At 37.6% G+C, this 13,327-nt stretch overlaps 1 protein-coding gene across 4 annotated transcripts in view; it reads left to right on the forward strand.

Annotated features, from left to right (window-relative positions):
- The window catches only part of GOSR1 (golgi SNAP receptor complex member 1), a 39,326-nt gene that overhangs the window by 5,029 nt on the left and 20,970 nt on the right, over positions 1-13,327 (forward strand). For all 4 annotated transcript variants that reach the window (XR_011259787.1, XR_011259788.1, XM_069603016.1 and 1 more), the window contains exons 3-5: positions 5,249-5,336; positions 5,681-5,788; positions 9,102-9,193. Coding sequence is in view for 2 of the 4 variants with exons in the window: in XM_069603016.1 (XP_069459117.1) it covers positions 5,249-5,336; positions 5,681-5,788; positions 9,102-9,193 (288 nt within the window). In the remaining 2 variants the exon portion in view is untranslated. The remainder of the gene's footprint in view (positions 1-5,248; positions 5,337-5,680; positions 5,789-9,101; positions 9,194-13,327) is intronic.

A 13,327-nucleotide genomic window follows, 5' to 3' on the forward strand; every position in this document is an offset into this window, starting at 1 on the left:
TCCTATATTTTCTGATTTTCTGGATCTGAGGGACTACTCCAATGCAAAGTATACCTACTGCTATTCTGGTGTTTTAGAATTAATCTAATGCAGTGTATATGTCCTCACTGTTAATGATCCAAGCTATTTTAAATTTTGGTTTTTTTTTTTTTTTTTGTATTGGGGTATATCTGATTAACAGTGTTGTGATGATTTCCGATGAACAGTGAAGAGACTCTGTATCCATTCTCCCCCAAAACTCCCCTCCCATCATCCAGGCTGCCACATAACATTGACTAGAGTTCTCTGTGCTATTCAGTAGGTCCCTGTTGGTTATCCATTTTAAATATAGCAGTGTGTACATGTAATTTTTGAGAAACTGATATACTACTCTTTGAACAGATGTAAATGTAGTCTTATCTTTGAACCTCACTTTAGGCCATCCACTTATTTTAAAAAATATTAGGAAATACTTAAGACAGGAAGATAGAAAGAATAATATAATGGATCTCTGTGTGCCTATCTCCCACTTTAAGAAATAATCATTATCAATTCATTTGAAGCCCCTGATGGCATCCCGTTCTCCGTATGTTTTTACTACATGTATTTGTGTTCCTGAACGATTCATAATGGTTACTTTTTAACTTGCTTTTTTGTCTAACATTATTTTAAAAAAATAGTTTTATTTATCTTTGGCTCTGCTCGGTCTTCCTTGCTGCATGGGCTTTCTCTAGTTGTGGCAAGTTGGGGCTACTCTTCGCTGCAGTGCTGGGGCTTCTCTTGTTGTGGAGCACGGGCTCTCAGGCACGTGAACTTCAGTAGTTGTGGCTCCCGAGCTCTAGAACAGAGACTCAGTAGTTGTGGCCCTGGGCTTAGTCGATGTTACTATTGTAGTTGTTTGGGGGCACCACAAACTACACCCTTGTAAGATGGCAGAGTTAATCAGTGTTGTGTGTGTTCTGACTCCTCCATGGACAGGTCATTCCCCCTTTTCTTTCCCTCTCCTCAGGCCTTCCGATGCCTTGGGACACAACAATATTGAAATAAGACCAATTAATAACTCTGCAGTGACCTCTAAGTGTTCAAGTGAAAGTGTCTGTCACTTTAAATCAAAAGCTGGAAATAATTTTAAGCTTGGAGAGGAATTCATACTAAAAATCGAGATAGGTCAAAAGCTAGGCTAAACAACTGAGTTCTGAACACAAAGGAAAGGTTCTTGAAAGGAGTTTAATACTGCTGCTCCTGTGAACACACAGATGATAAGAGAGTGAACAGCCTCACTGCTCATACAGAGAAAGATTTAGTGGTCTGAACAGATCAAACCAGCCACAGCATTCCCTTAAGCCAGAGCCTAATGCAGAGCAAAGCACTAACTCCCTCCAGTTCTGTGAAGCTGAGAGGGGAAGCTGCAGAAGCTAGTCGAGGTTGGTTTGTGAGGTTTAAGGAAAGAAGACATCCCCATAAGAGCAAGGAGACACCATAAGTGCTGATATACTAGTAGAAGCTGTAGCAAGTTATCTAGCAGATCCAGCTAAGGTAATTAATGAAGGTGGGGACATTAACTAGCAGGTTTTCAATATAGATAATACAGCTTTCTATTGAAAGGTGTCATCTAGGATTTTCATAGTTAGAAGTTGATGTCTGAAAGCTTCAAAGGACAGATTGACTCTCTTGTTAGGGACTAATGCAGCTGATGACTTTAAGTTTAAGCCAGTGCTCACTGACCATTTCAAAAATCCTAGGGCCCTTAAGGATTATGCTAATCTGCTCTGCCAGTGCTCCATAAATTGAACAACAAAGCCTGGATGATAGCGCATGTGTTTACAACAGAATATTTTAAGCCCACTGATGAAACCTACCCTTCCGAAAAAAAGATTCCTTTCAAAATATGACTGCACACTGACAGTGCACGTTGTTCACCCAGGAGCTCTCATGGAGATGTACAGTGAGATTGATGTTATTTTTGTGCCTGGGTTAATGTCCATTCTGTAGCCCATGGATCAAGCAGTAATTTCAACTTTCAAGTCTTATCACTGAAGAAATAATAAATAATGGAAGCCGCTATCTATGGCTTCCACAGATAGTGCTTCTTCTGATAGGTCTGGAGAGAGTCAGTTGAAACCCTTCTAGAAAGGATTCACCATTCTAGATGCCATTAAGAGCATTAAGATCACAGGAAGAGGTCAAAATAATGTTACCAGGTATTTGGAAGAGGTTGATTCCAACCCTCATAACTTTGAGGATAACTTTGAGGGGGTTCAAGACTTCTGTGGAGGAAGTAACTGTGCATGTGGTGGAAATAGCAAGAGAATTAGAAGTTAGAGTTAGAAGTGGAGTCTGAAGCTGTGACTGAACTGCCACAGATGACAAGTTATTTCTTATATATATTTACAGATAGATAGATATAGATATAGATACATGTATACATATGGATATATCTGAGCTTCCCAGGTGGTAAAGAACCCGCCTGCCAGTGCAGGAGACATAAGAGATGTGAGTTCAATGCCTGGGTCAGGAAGATACCCTGGAGGAGGGCATGGCAACCCGCTCCAGTGTTCTTGCCTGGAGAATCCCATGGACAGAGGACAGACAGGCTATAGTCCTTGGGATTGCAAAGAGTTGGACCTGAATGAAGCGACTTAGCAAGCACACATGCATGGATATATATGTGTGTGTGTGTGTGTGTGTGTGTGTCTAAGTTTCTTATAGATAAATGGTTTCTTGAGATAGAATCTACTTCTACTCCTGGTGAAGATGCTATGAAGATCATTGAAATGACAACAAAGGATTTAGAATATTACATAAACTTAGTTGATAGAGTAGCAGCAGGATTTGAGAGGATTGACTCCAATCTTGAAAGAAGTTCTGCTGTGGGTAAAATGCTGTCAAATAGCATCGCATTCTGTAGAGAAATCGTTCGTGAAAAGAACAGTCAATTCAACAACTTCAGTGTTGTCTTATTTTTTTAAATTGCCATAGCCACCCCAGCCTTTACCAGCTACCACCCTAGTCAGTCAGTAGCTATCAGTGTCAAGGCAAGACCCTCCATCAGCAAAAAGATTACTCATTGAAGACTCAGGTAATGGTTAGCATTTTAAAGCCATAAAGTATTTTAAATTCCGGTATGTACATTGTTTTTTTTTTAGAATAATACTGTTGTATACTTAACAGATTACAGTACAGTGTAAACAACTTTTATGTGCACTGAGAAACAAAAAAATTAATGTGATTCACTTTATTGAAATGCTTGCTTTATTGTGGTGGTCTGGAACTAAACCCACAGTATCTCTGAAAAAGATACAAGTATACTTGTACTTTTATGACTCCTTTAAAGGGGAAACTATTCGAAAACATTCCATCAGAAATTCTACAACAAATTGAGAATGAGTTTGTGGAGTTACTTCACTCTCTGTCCCTTTTAACAAGAAACCTAGGGCCATGAGGATCCAGTGTGCCTCTTAAAGTGTTTGTTGCCCAGGCTGAAAGCACGTCATAATGAATAAACTCAGTGATGACCAGAATTTTTCTTCCAGGAGTTTTTTTTTTTACTTTCTGTGTTTTGAGAACTATGTGGTCTGTGAATCACCACATACTTATGAAATGAATTAAATTTAACAGAGTCTCAGTATTGTGGAGAGGATGTTTTCCCTCATTTCCCTGGACTCATACCTCCCTGAGAGTGGTGAATGTAGAGATTGCCTCCTCATTCATTCAGCAAGTATTTTAATGAGCATCTGCCACGTGCCAAGCACTGTTCTAGGTGGTAGGCTTATATCTATAAACAAGATAGAGGCAGTTTTCTTCCTGATGGAGCATACATCATTGGTCCATTGTTCTTTTTCATATATCTGGTAGGGGAGGATCTGTATTAGTAGTGTATAAAGTATTTCCCCTGGGCACTTTCTAAGAGATAACCATGGAACCTTGGGTTGACTCTGACATGTAATAAAGAATGAGATATTTTAAGGTGAATGAATTAAAATTTTAAAGAAAAATTTGGACCTAAGCATCCTAAATTGAAAATCCTCCTTATTAGCTGCTTTTTGGCTATTTCACTGTCTGTTACTGTTGCTGTAAATGTGTATGTAGAAAAGAGAAAGAGCCAGGGTAAATTTTGCCATTTAAAATAGAAGTGTTAGTGTTAGTTGCTCAGTCGTGTCTGACTCTCTGTGACCTCATGGACTGTAGCCCACCAGGCTCCTCTGTCTCTGGAATTCTCCAGACAAGAATACTGGAGTGGGTTGCCATTCCCTTCTCCAGGGGATCTTCCCAACCCAGAGATTGAGCCGGGGTCTCCCGCATTGCAGGCGGATTCTTTTCCGTCCAAGCTATCAGGGAAGCAAACTGATGAAGCAACTGCCACAGGGCGAGACGAAGTCTTAGTAAGAGTGGAGAACATAGTCATTGTCTGGTATTTATCTGTGCTCGGTGTAACTAAGATCAGTATTGAGCTACAGCTGCTTATATGATAATATATACCACTTGGGGACTTAATGAAGATTAATGGTTTTTCAGAAGAGACAGAAACTTTCAAGACATTTGGTTTTAGAATTTGAATCTGTCAAACATAAGTTTCACTTGTAAAAATTAGGTTTGACTTTCCAGACTTTAGAAGACAGTTCAATACATGTTTGCAAAGCAAAACAAAAGAAATTATATAATCTAAGAGGAAATGTCAAAGATTGGTATTAAAACTTCCCGGCCAGACGTGGCTATCTTTATTAGACTTGAAGCCAATACCTGATTATTTAATATTATTTATCCAGTGTGTGGATTATTTAAATCTCAATTTTATTTCTTTTTGGAAAGAGTTATGGAAGGAAGACAGAACTTAAGGTGAAAATTTTAAAGATAATTTCTCACAGATCTAACATAATCTCTCTAATACATTTTTGGCTCCTCTTACATGCTGTACTATGTAGTTCTGCAGGTTTATTTCACATAATTTGTTCCTTCAGATCCAGCATTTAATTAGGCACTGTCATAGCTTAAGTTATTTTCGTTTGGGAAACAGGAAGCAAGCATTTAGAATTTCTTTGCATTATTAAGATTGGGACAGTCGTACATTCAATTTTATTTTATACTGAATTTAATATTCAGGATGTGTGATCTTTATAGGAAAACTTCAATAAAGATTATATTTTTTTATGAATCAAAAAGAATGTCTCAGGGGTCTGACCTTTTTAAAAATAATTACCTTATCATTTTAAGTATATTTTAAAGGATTAGGTTTAAGTAATAGATTCTCTTTATTTGAACTTCTTTTTAGCTCTGACACAACACCCCTTTTAAATGGATCAAGCCAAGACAGAATGTTTGAAACTATGGCGATTGAGATTGAACAGCTTTTGGCAAGAGTGAGTACCTTCTGTTAAAGGATTATTTTCCTAGTAACTGTACTTGTTAGGTATGGTACTAGATTATATTAATGCAGACGTATTTATTGAAATTACCCTTTCATTCAAAATGTGTGCCTCCCCAGGCCACTTGAGTTTTGATAACAGCCATTCCAAGGTCCTATTTTATTAGCCCTTTTGGATTATTTTGGGGAAATACCGAATCCTTACATGCTGTCTCTTGGTTTTTTTTTTTTTGCTGTTAGCCAGAAGGGCATATAGGCATTTAATTTGCTTTTATCTCTTTATCATGCTTTATGAAATGTTTGTATGGGTTTTCTTTCTTTTCTTTTTTTCTGTTTTAGCTTACAGGAGTAAATGATAAAATGGCAGAATATACCAGCAGCGCAGGTGTCCCCTCCTTGAATGCAGCACTGATGCATACATTACAGCGACATAGAGACATACTGCAGGTAATACATTGGGCTTGAGATTTTTATGTCATTATAGGAGGTTTTTGAGTTTTCTTTACTCCATGAAGAGAACTATTCTATACTAGTGATAAGATTATATAGCTAATATAATCAAGAAAACTAAACAAAAAGTTAGAAACAAATTCAGTAAGTTAATGACTTGCAAAATTAATATATAAAGCAAGCAGTTTTCCTACACACACGCACACAATAACCTGTTAGAAAGTACAGTGGAAAAAACTAAAAGGTTTTATGTATAATTTAATAAGAATGTATAGGAAGGACTTACGTATATAAAGTTCTGCTGAGGAGCATGAAAGATTTGTCTCTCAATCAGCCTGTCCATTGATTGTTCCCTGATAGTTGGTCAGGAAGATCCACTGGAGAAAGGATAGGCTACACAATCCAGTATTCATGGGCTTCCCTTGTGGCTCAGCTGGTAAAGAATCTGCCTGCAATGCAGGAGACCTGTGTTTGATCTCTGGGTTTGGAAGAGCCCTTGGAAAAGGGAAAGGCTACCCACTTCAGTATTCTGGCTTAGATAATTCCTTGGACTATATAGTCCATGGGGTCGCAAAGAGTCGGACACAACTCAGAGACTTTAACTTTCATTGAATGTTATCCCAATGGAAATAACAGGGTTTTTCTTGTTTGCTTCATTTTTTTTAAAAAATGGTAAAATGCCACCAAAGTTTATTTGAAATTATAGTCATACAAAAATAACCCAGAAGAAAACATGTGAAGATGAAGGTAAGTAGTAAAGGATGCCTAGTTCTACCACATATTAAAACCTGTTAAGAATCTAGAATAATGAAGACCATTTGATTCTGGAAAAAAAATTAGATCAATAGGATACAACAGAGTTCATATATAGACCCAAATATGCATGAAAATTTAGTTTCTGAGAAAGGTGCTATTTTGAATCAATGGGGAAGAAAGAGATTATAAAATAAATAAGAGTTGTTAAAACTGGGTAATTTCTGGCAGGGTCAGGGAGGGGGGAAGCACTCAATTTCTATATCATTCCTCCTATCCAGAGTAAATTCCAAATGGGTCAAAGATTTATATGTAGAAAAAGAAACTATAAAATTTCTTGGTGGTTGAAATTATACATTTTGGGGTAGTAAAGGACTTTCCTGCTGCTGCTGCTGCTAAGTCACTTCAGTTGTGTCTGACTCTGTGCAACCCTATAGACGGCAGCCCACCAGGCTCCCCCATCCCTGGGATTCTCCAGGCAAGAACGCTGGAGTGGGTTGCCATTTTCTTCTCCAATGCATGAAAGTGAAAACTGAAAGTGAAGTCACTCAGTCATGTCTGACTCTTAGTGACCCCATGGACTGCATTCCACCAGGCTCCTCCATCCATGGGATTTTCCAGGCAAGAGTACTGAAGTGGGGTGCCATTGCCTTCTCTGAAGGACTTTCCTAAGCAAGACCTATTACCAGAAACTTTAACAACTGATACAGAGGTACATTGATAGAAATAAGAAAAAGGGAACCCAATAGAAAAGTGAGGAAAGGATTCAAACTTATTTATAGGAAATGAGTGGCCAAATTCATAAAAAGCTGGTCAGCCACATTCTCAAATGAAAAAATGCAAATCAGAATGAGATAAGATTTTTCACCTGTCAGATTAGCAAATACTGAACCATTTGTAACCCATTTATGGCAAGAGTGCAGAAAAATAGGCACTCTTCCATTTTCTGGGAATGTAAGTTGTAGCCTTTCTAGAAAGCATTTTAGCACTATCCAAATTTTTGTGTAAGATTGTTTGACCCAGTTATTCTACCAGGCATTTACCCTTTAAATATACCTAGAGAGTACAGTAAAATATATACACAGCTTGTTTATTGAAGCTCTTTTTAACAGCCAGAAAAAGGAAAAAAAGGAAACGAAATTGTTTATTGTAGGGAATTTATTAAATTATGGTAGTGGTGGCACTAGTGGTAAAGAATCCACCTGCCAACACTGGAGACACAGGAGACCCTAGTTTGATCCCTGGGTTGGGAAGATCCCCTGGAGGAGGGTATGGCAACCCACTCCAGTATTCCTTCCTGGAGAATCCCATGAACAGAGGAGCCTGGCGGGCTACAGTCCATAGGGTAGCAAAGAGTCAGACACAACTGAAGCAACTTAGCACTTAGCATGCAGTCATAATTTTAAAAATTATATATTAAACTTTAAAAAATATAGGTTCAGTTTGCTAATAGGGAAAGGTTACTTGATATTTTATGAACTTAAAAGATTACAGCAGACTATGGTAGGAATTTTTTTTAGCATAAATGAATGAGATAATAAACTTGTATATGCAAAAACATATTTCCTAAAAAAAACTGAAAGAAAATAATGACAGTATTAAGAACTGTGGAACAGAATGGTTTTTATTTATATTTCATTTGGTGCTCTTTTAGTTCATGGTGCCCCACGTGCATGTATTATTTTTGCTTCTAAAGGATGAATAGGGGCTCTCTGGGAGGTGAGATTATGTTTTTTTTGGTTTAATCTTTTTAATATATTTATCTGAATTTTTAAAAGCAATGAATATTCCTTAATAACTTAAAAATATGGTAGAAAAAAGAAAAGGAAATATTCTAAAATTATTTTATTCTTTATGATTCTCTTCATTTGATTGGTTTAGAAATTCACTTTCTGCAGGAGTTCCAAAAAAGATGAAATTTGAAAATAAGCCCGATTGGGTACACTAAGGAGTAGAAAGAGCTTCCGAAGTTTTGTCCTAGGCTATTTGAAGTTATTTTATCTGAGGATTATTTTTTCTTCACAGTTCTGCCCTGTAGGACAGGGTATGAGAGGATACACAGGATGGTGCTCTAATGGCACTGTTACCCTTGTGCCGGGCTTCCCAGGTGGCACTCTAGTAGCAGAGAACCTTCCCGCCAGTGAAGGAGATGTGAGAGACCTGGGTTTGATTCGTGGGCCGGGAAGATCCTCTGGAGGAAGGCATGACAACCCACTCCGGTATTCTTGCCTGGAGAATCCCATGGGCAGAGGAGCCTGGCAGGCTGCAGTCCAGTGGGTTGCAAAGAGTTGGACAAGATTGAAGTCAACACGCACGTACATACATACAAGGGAAGTGACTACACACCTCACTACCACCACCCCCCCGGTGCCAAACTGTTTTCATTTGAAAAACATTGGTCACTCTTTGGGAAACTGATTATAATGGTATTTTTTACCTCTTGACAATTAGATTTCTTAAATAGCAGTTTTCTTGACAGAGATTTGTAGTATAACAATACATAACTGGCTCAATAAGGTAAAAGTTTATGTTGAGACTGGATATTAATTTATTGCAGGATTATACACATGAATTCCATAAAACCAAAGCAAACTTTGTGGCAATACGGGAAAGGGAGAATCTCATGGGATCAGTACGAAAGGATATTGAGTAAGTTACCTTTTATATTATTTTGTAAGGTGTTTACTCAGAATTAGATTGAAAGTGTATCCGTGATTAACAACAAATTGAGTAGCAGAACCATGATTTAGATTTCAAGGTTTCTATTTCGCATTTCACAGTTCTTTAAACATTGTTGCTCCAAAATGGTCCTAATCTACTTTGCTGGTCTTATCTCCAGCTTACCCTAGTTTTACCATTGACTCTTGCCAACCGTGATGTTCCTGTCTTAATTCAAAGTCCAGTTTAGATGATGTCTTTGTGAGTTTTTCTCTGATTGTCTCCTACCCACCTTGAGCATTACATGAATAACATTACCAATAACCAAAGCTCTCTGCGTTTCCCCTCCTTATGACCCTTTCTGTCCCTCTACCCTCTCTCTCCCTTACCATAACAATTACATACTTAAGTAGCTATTAGAGTAGCCTTTATCGCCCCAGAATCCAAAATCTGTTTTTTCCAGGTTTTATACAGACTCATAGCTTTACATCAAATTATTTAAGGACTCCCAGCATTTTTCTGCTGCTCTTAATCCATAATTTTTTGACTGTGTTCTTTTCCGCTCTCCCTTTACCTCACCTTTAATAATATAGCATTTTATACACAGTTTCGAAATTTTTTTTATAGCTGTTCTTGACTGACAAGGTCAAATCCATTGGGCATCACTTTTAGGCCATCTGTTGAGACCTTTCCTTGTCTCACTTGTGATAGACTTATAGTATTTAGGTTTCATAAGTGTGATACATATGATTCATGAACTGTGATGTGTACTACCATATTATGAACTGTAAATTTCATGTGTACTCTGACAAACATTATCTTGGAGTTCCTTTATTTTGTTGTAACAGTAAGACAGTTTTACAGCACAAACCACTTAATAGTCATTCTATTCAAAATTTTTGTCCAAAACTCTAAACCTAGGATTGTCCAGTCATCAGTTATGTTTTTACCTCCAGAAATTATCTTGGAAAATTAATTTTTATTGTTTGTCTCTGTTTTATCTGCTTTTCTTATATTTAGTCATATGTACTTTGTATAACATATAAATAAAATGAAGCATTTTTGCTGTATTTGGAATTTTGTAATATTATTAGTTCTCAGGCACATGTAGGTCTTGTGTCTAGTTTCTTTGTAGTCTGTATACATATATATTTTAAAGAATGCATTGAGAACCAGTGTAACAGACAGCCATTAATGTATAGTCGTCTAGCTACCACACAATTTGTGGGAATTGCTAGACTACATTCCAGTGTAATAACTTGTTTTCTTAAAGTTTATCATGAAAGAAACATGTTCATCCATTTGCTAAACTATTTCTTGATTACTAACTGTTAGACAATATGTCAGTTGCAGTAGCAGGTAGAAATGAAAAGATTAACTTGGCCCTTTAGATGCCAGAGGGGAGTAAGCACATATTCAAATTAGTATAATATATGGCAAAATATAGTTAATGAGATAAAATATAGTAGTAATACACTCTGTGGATCACTATTAAAGAAAGTAATACACTGTGTGGATCATGACAAACTGTGAAAAATTCTTAAAGAGATGGGACTACCAGACCACGTAACCTGCCTCTTGAGAATTCTGTATGCAGGTCAAGAAGCAACAGTTAGAACTGGACATGGAACAACAGACTGGTTCCAAATAGGAAAAGGAGTGCGTCAAGGCTGTGTATTGTCACCCTGCTTATTTAACTTATATGCAGAGTACATCATGAGAAACGCTGGGCTGGAGGAAGCACAAGCTGGAATCAAGATTGCTGGGAGAAATATCAATAACCTCAGATATGCAGATGATACCACCCTTATGGCAGAAAGCAAAAAGGAACTAAAGAGCCTCTTGATGAAAGTGAAAGAGGAGAGTGAAAAAGTTGGCTTAAAACTCAACATTCAGAAAACTAAGATTATGGCATCTGGTCCCATCACTTCATAGCAAATAGATGGGGAAACAGTGACAGACTTTATTTTTGGGGACTCCAAAATCACTGCAGATGGTGACTGCAGCCATGAAATTAAAAGATGCTTCTCCTTGGAAGAAAACCTAGACAGCATATTAAAAAGCAGAGACATTACTTTGCCAACAAAGATCCGTCCAGTCTAAGCTATGGTTTTTCCAGTAGTCATGTATGGATGTGAGAGTTGGACTATAAAGAAAGCTGAGCACCGAAGAATTGATGCTTTTGAACTGTGGTGTTGGAGAAGACTTGAGAGTCCCTTGTATAGCAAGGAGATCCAACCAGTCCATCCTAAAGGAAATCAGTCATGAATATTGTGGAAGGACTGATGTTGAAGCTGAAACTCCAATACTTTGGCCACCTGATATGAAGAACTGACTCATTGGAAAAGACCCTGATGTTGGGAAAGATTGAAGGCAGGAGGAGAAGGGGATGACAGAGGAGGAGATGGTTGGATGGCATCACCGACTCAATGAACAGGAGTTTGAGTAAACTGTGAGAGTTGATGATGGACAGGGAGGCCTGGTGTGCTGCAGTCCATGGGGTTGCCACGAGTCAGATGTGAATTGAATGACTGAATTGAGTGACTGATAGTAGTAATAGCTGATATTTAAGATTTTTTCTGCAATTACTGCTTTTTCATATATTATCTCTTTTTTTGGCTTCATATAATCTTTTGATATGGATATAAATTATTAGTCCCATTTTATAAAACTAGGTATTAGGAGTCTTGTTTGAGGTTAACTGGTACATGGACTTCCCAGGTGGCTCAGTGGTAAAGAATCTGCCTGCCAATCAGTAGACATGGTTTCAGTCCCATTCCTGTGTTGGGAAGATCCCCTGGAGAAGGAAATGGCAACCCACTCTAGTATTCTTGCCTGGGAAATCTCATGGACTGAGGAGCCTGGGTAGGCTCTTTGGGGTCACAAAAGAGTCGGACACAGCTGACCAACTAAACAACATTAGTCTTCCAAGTCCAGTGTGGTATTGGTTATATTGTGCAGCTTTCCCTGGTGTTTTCTCTCCTGCTGCGCTTTGCGCATTGGAACCTACTCTCAGGTAGTGTGGTTCACTTTAATGGCATGACCGCCTTTTGTCTCACTGCAGTATGTGTGCAGTTACTTGAATTTTTTTGTTGTGGTTCTTGATACTTTGTAAGTAAAGAACTGAAACATGAAAATGTTGGTAGTAATGATACAAAGCATTTTCTTGTAAATTGTAATGAACTGAAACCAGGATAGAAATCCTGAAGTACTCCACAGTTGGCAGATCCGTAGCTTCCTTTTAGGGAAACGTTCCATTTCAGTGGCTTCCCTACCTCATGTGCTGTGTTGTAATCAATCAGGAGTATTATTCCCACTTGGGGAAAATAAAGATGAGGAAATAAACAAGACAGAAAAGAAAGGCTCTAAAAGCCCCTCTTTTCTCATCTTTTACCTTATCCTCCCAAACCTCACTCTGCAAGATGGACGATACAAAGTTTCCTGAAGACGCTGTGTTCTTCCACACCCCGTGACACCTCACATGCAGTCCCTCCTTCCTGAAATAATCCTCCACTTTCTACAGCTGTAAATTGTCACTTGTTCTGTAGGGTATCCTTTATGGATTTTCCCTGCTTAAGAAGGTTTTTGTATTTCTCACGAGCTCTCTAATCTACCTTCTGCCCTATAGTAATGACTACTCTCTTCTTTTGTATATAAATACTATAGTAATAGTTCCTATTACACTGAATTAAAATTAAATAACTTGTGTACCTGTCTAAACTGTGAACAACTCATGGCTAAGTAGCATGTTTTACTGTTAGAATGTGTGGTACCTGACAGATGTTGAATAAATATTTGCTGAGTTAATGAGTAAACAAATGAATGAATGTATATTCTCTTTTCATGTACTGTAGTGAGTTGGACTTTTTGGGAACTGATACAAAATACACATTTTTAGAAATTATCAAATGTATATATAAAATTTAAAAAAGGAAAAGTAAGATTTTTGTCTAAGAATGTTGGATTATTTCAGTGAAAAATAAATTCTTAAGCTAGAAAGCCGTGCATAGATGCCATTTTTAAAAGGAGATAAAAAGGATTATACAGTTTAGTTGTACATGGAGAAGCTTAATTTGTCCACTTTGGATATTACTGGAGTAATCATTTAATCCTTTTTTATAGTGT

Source organism: Ovis canadensis, chromosome 11, assembly GCF_042477335.2.
Source record: "Ovis canadensis isolate MfBH-ARS-UI-01 breed Bighorn chromosome 11, ARS-UI_OviCan_v2, whole genome shotgun sequence".
Classification (NCBI taxonomy): Eukaryota; Metazoa; Chordata; class Mammalia; order Artiodactyla; family Bovidae; genus Ovis; species Ovis canadensis.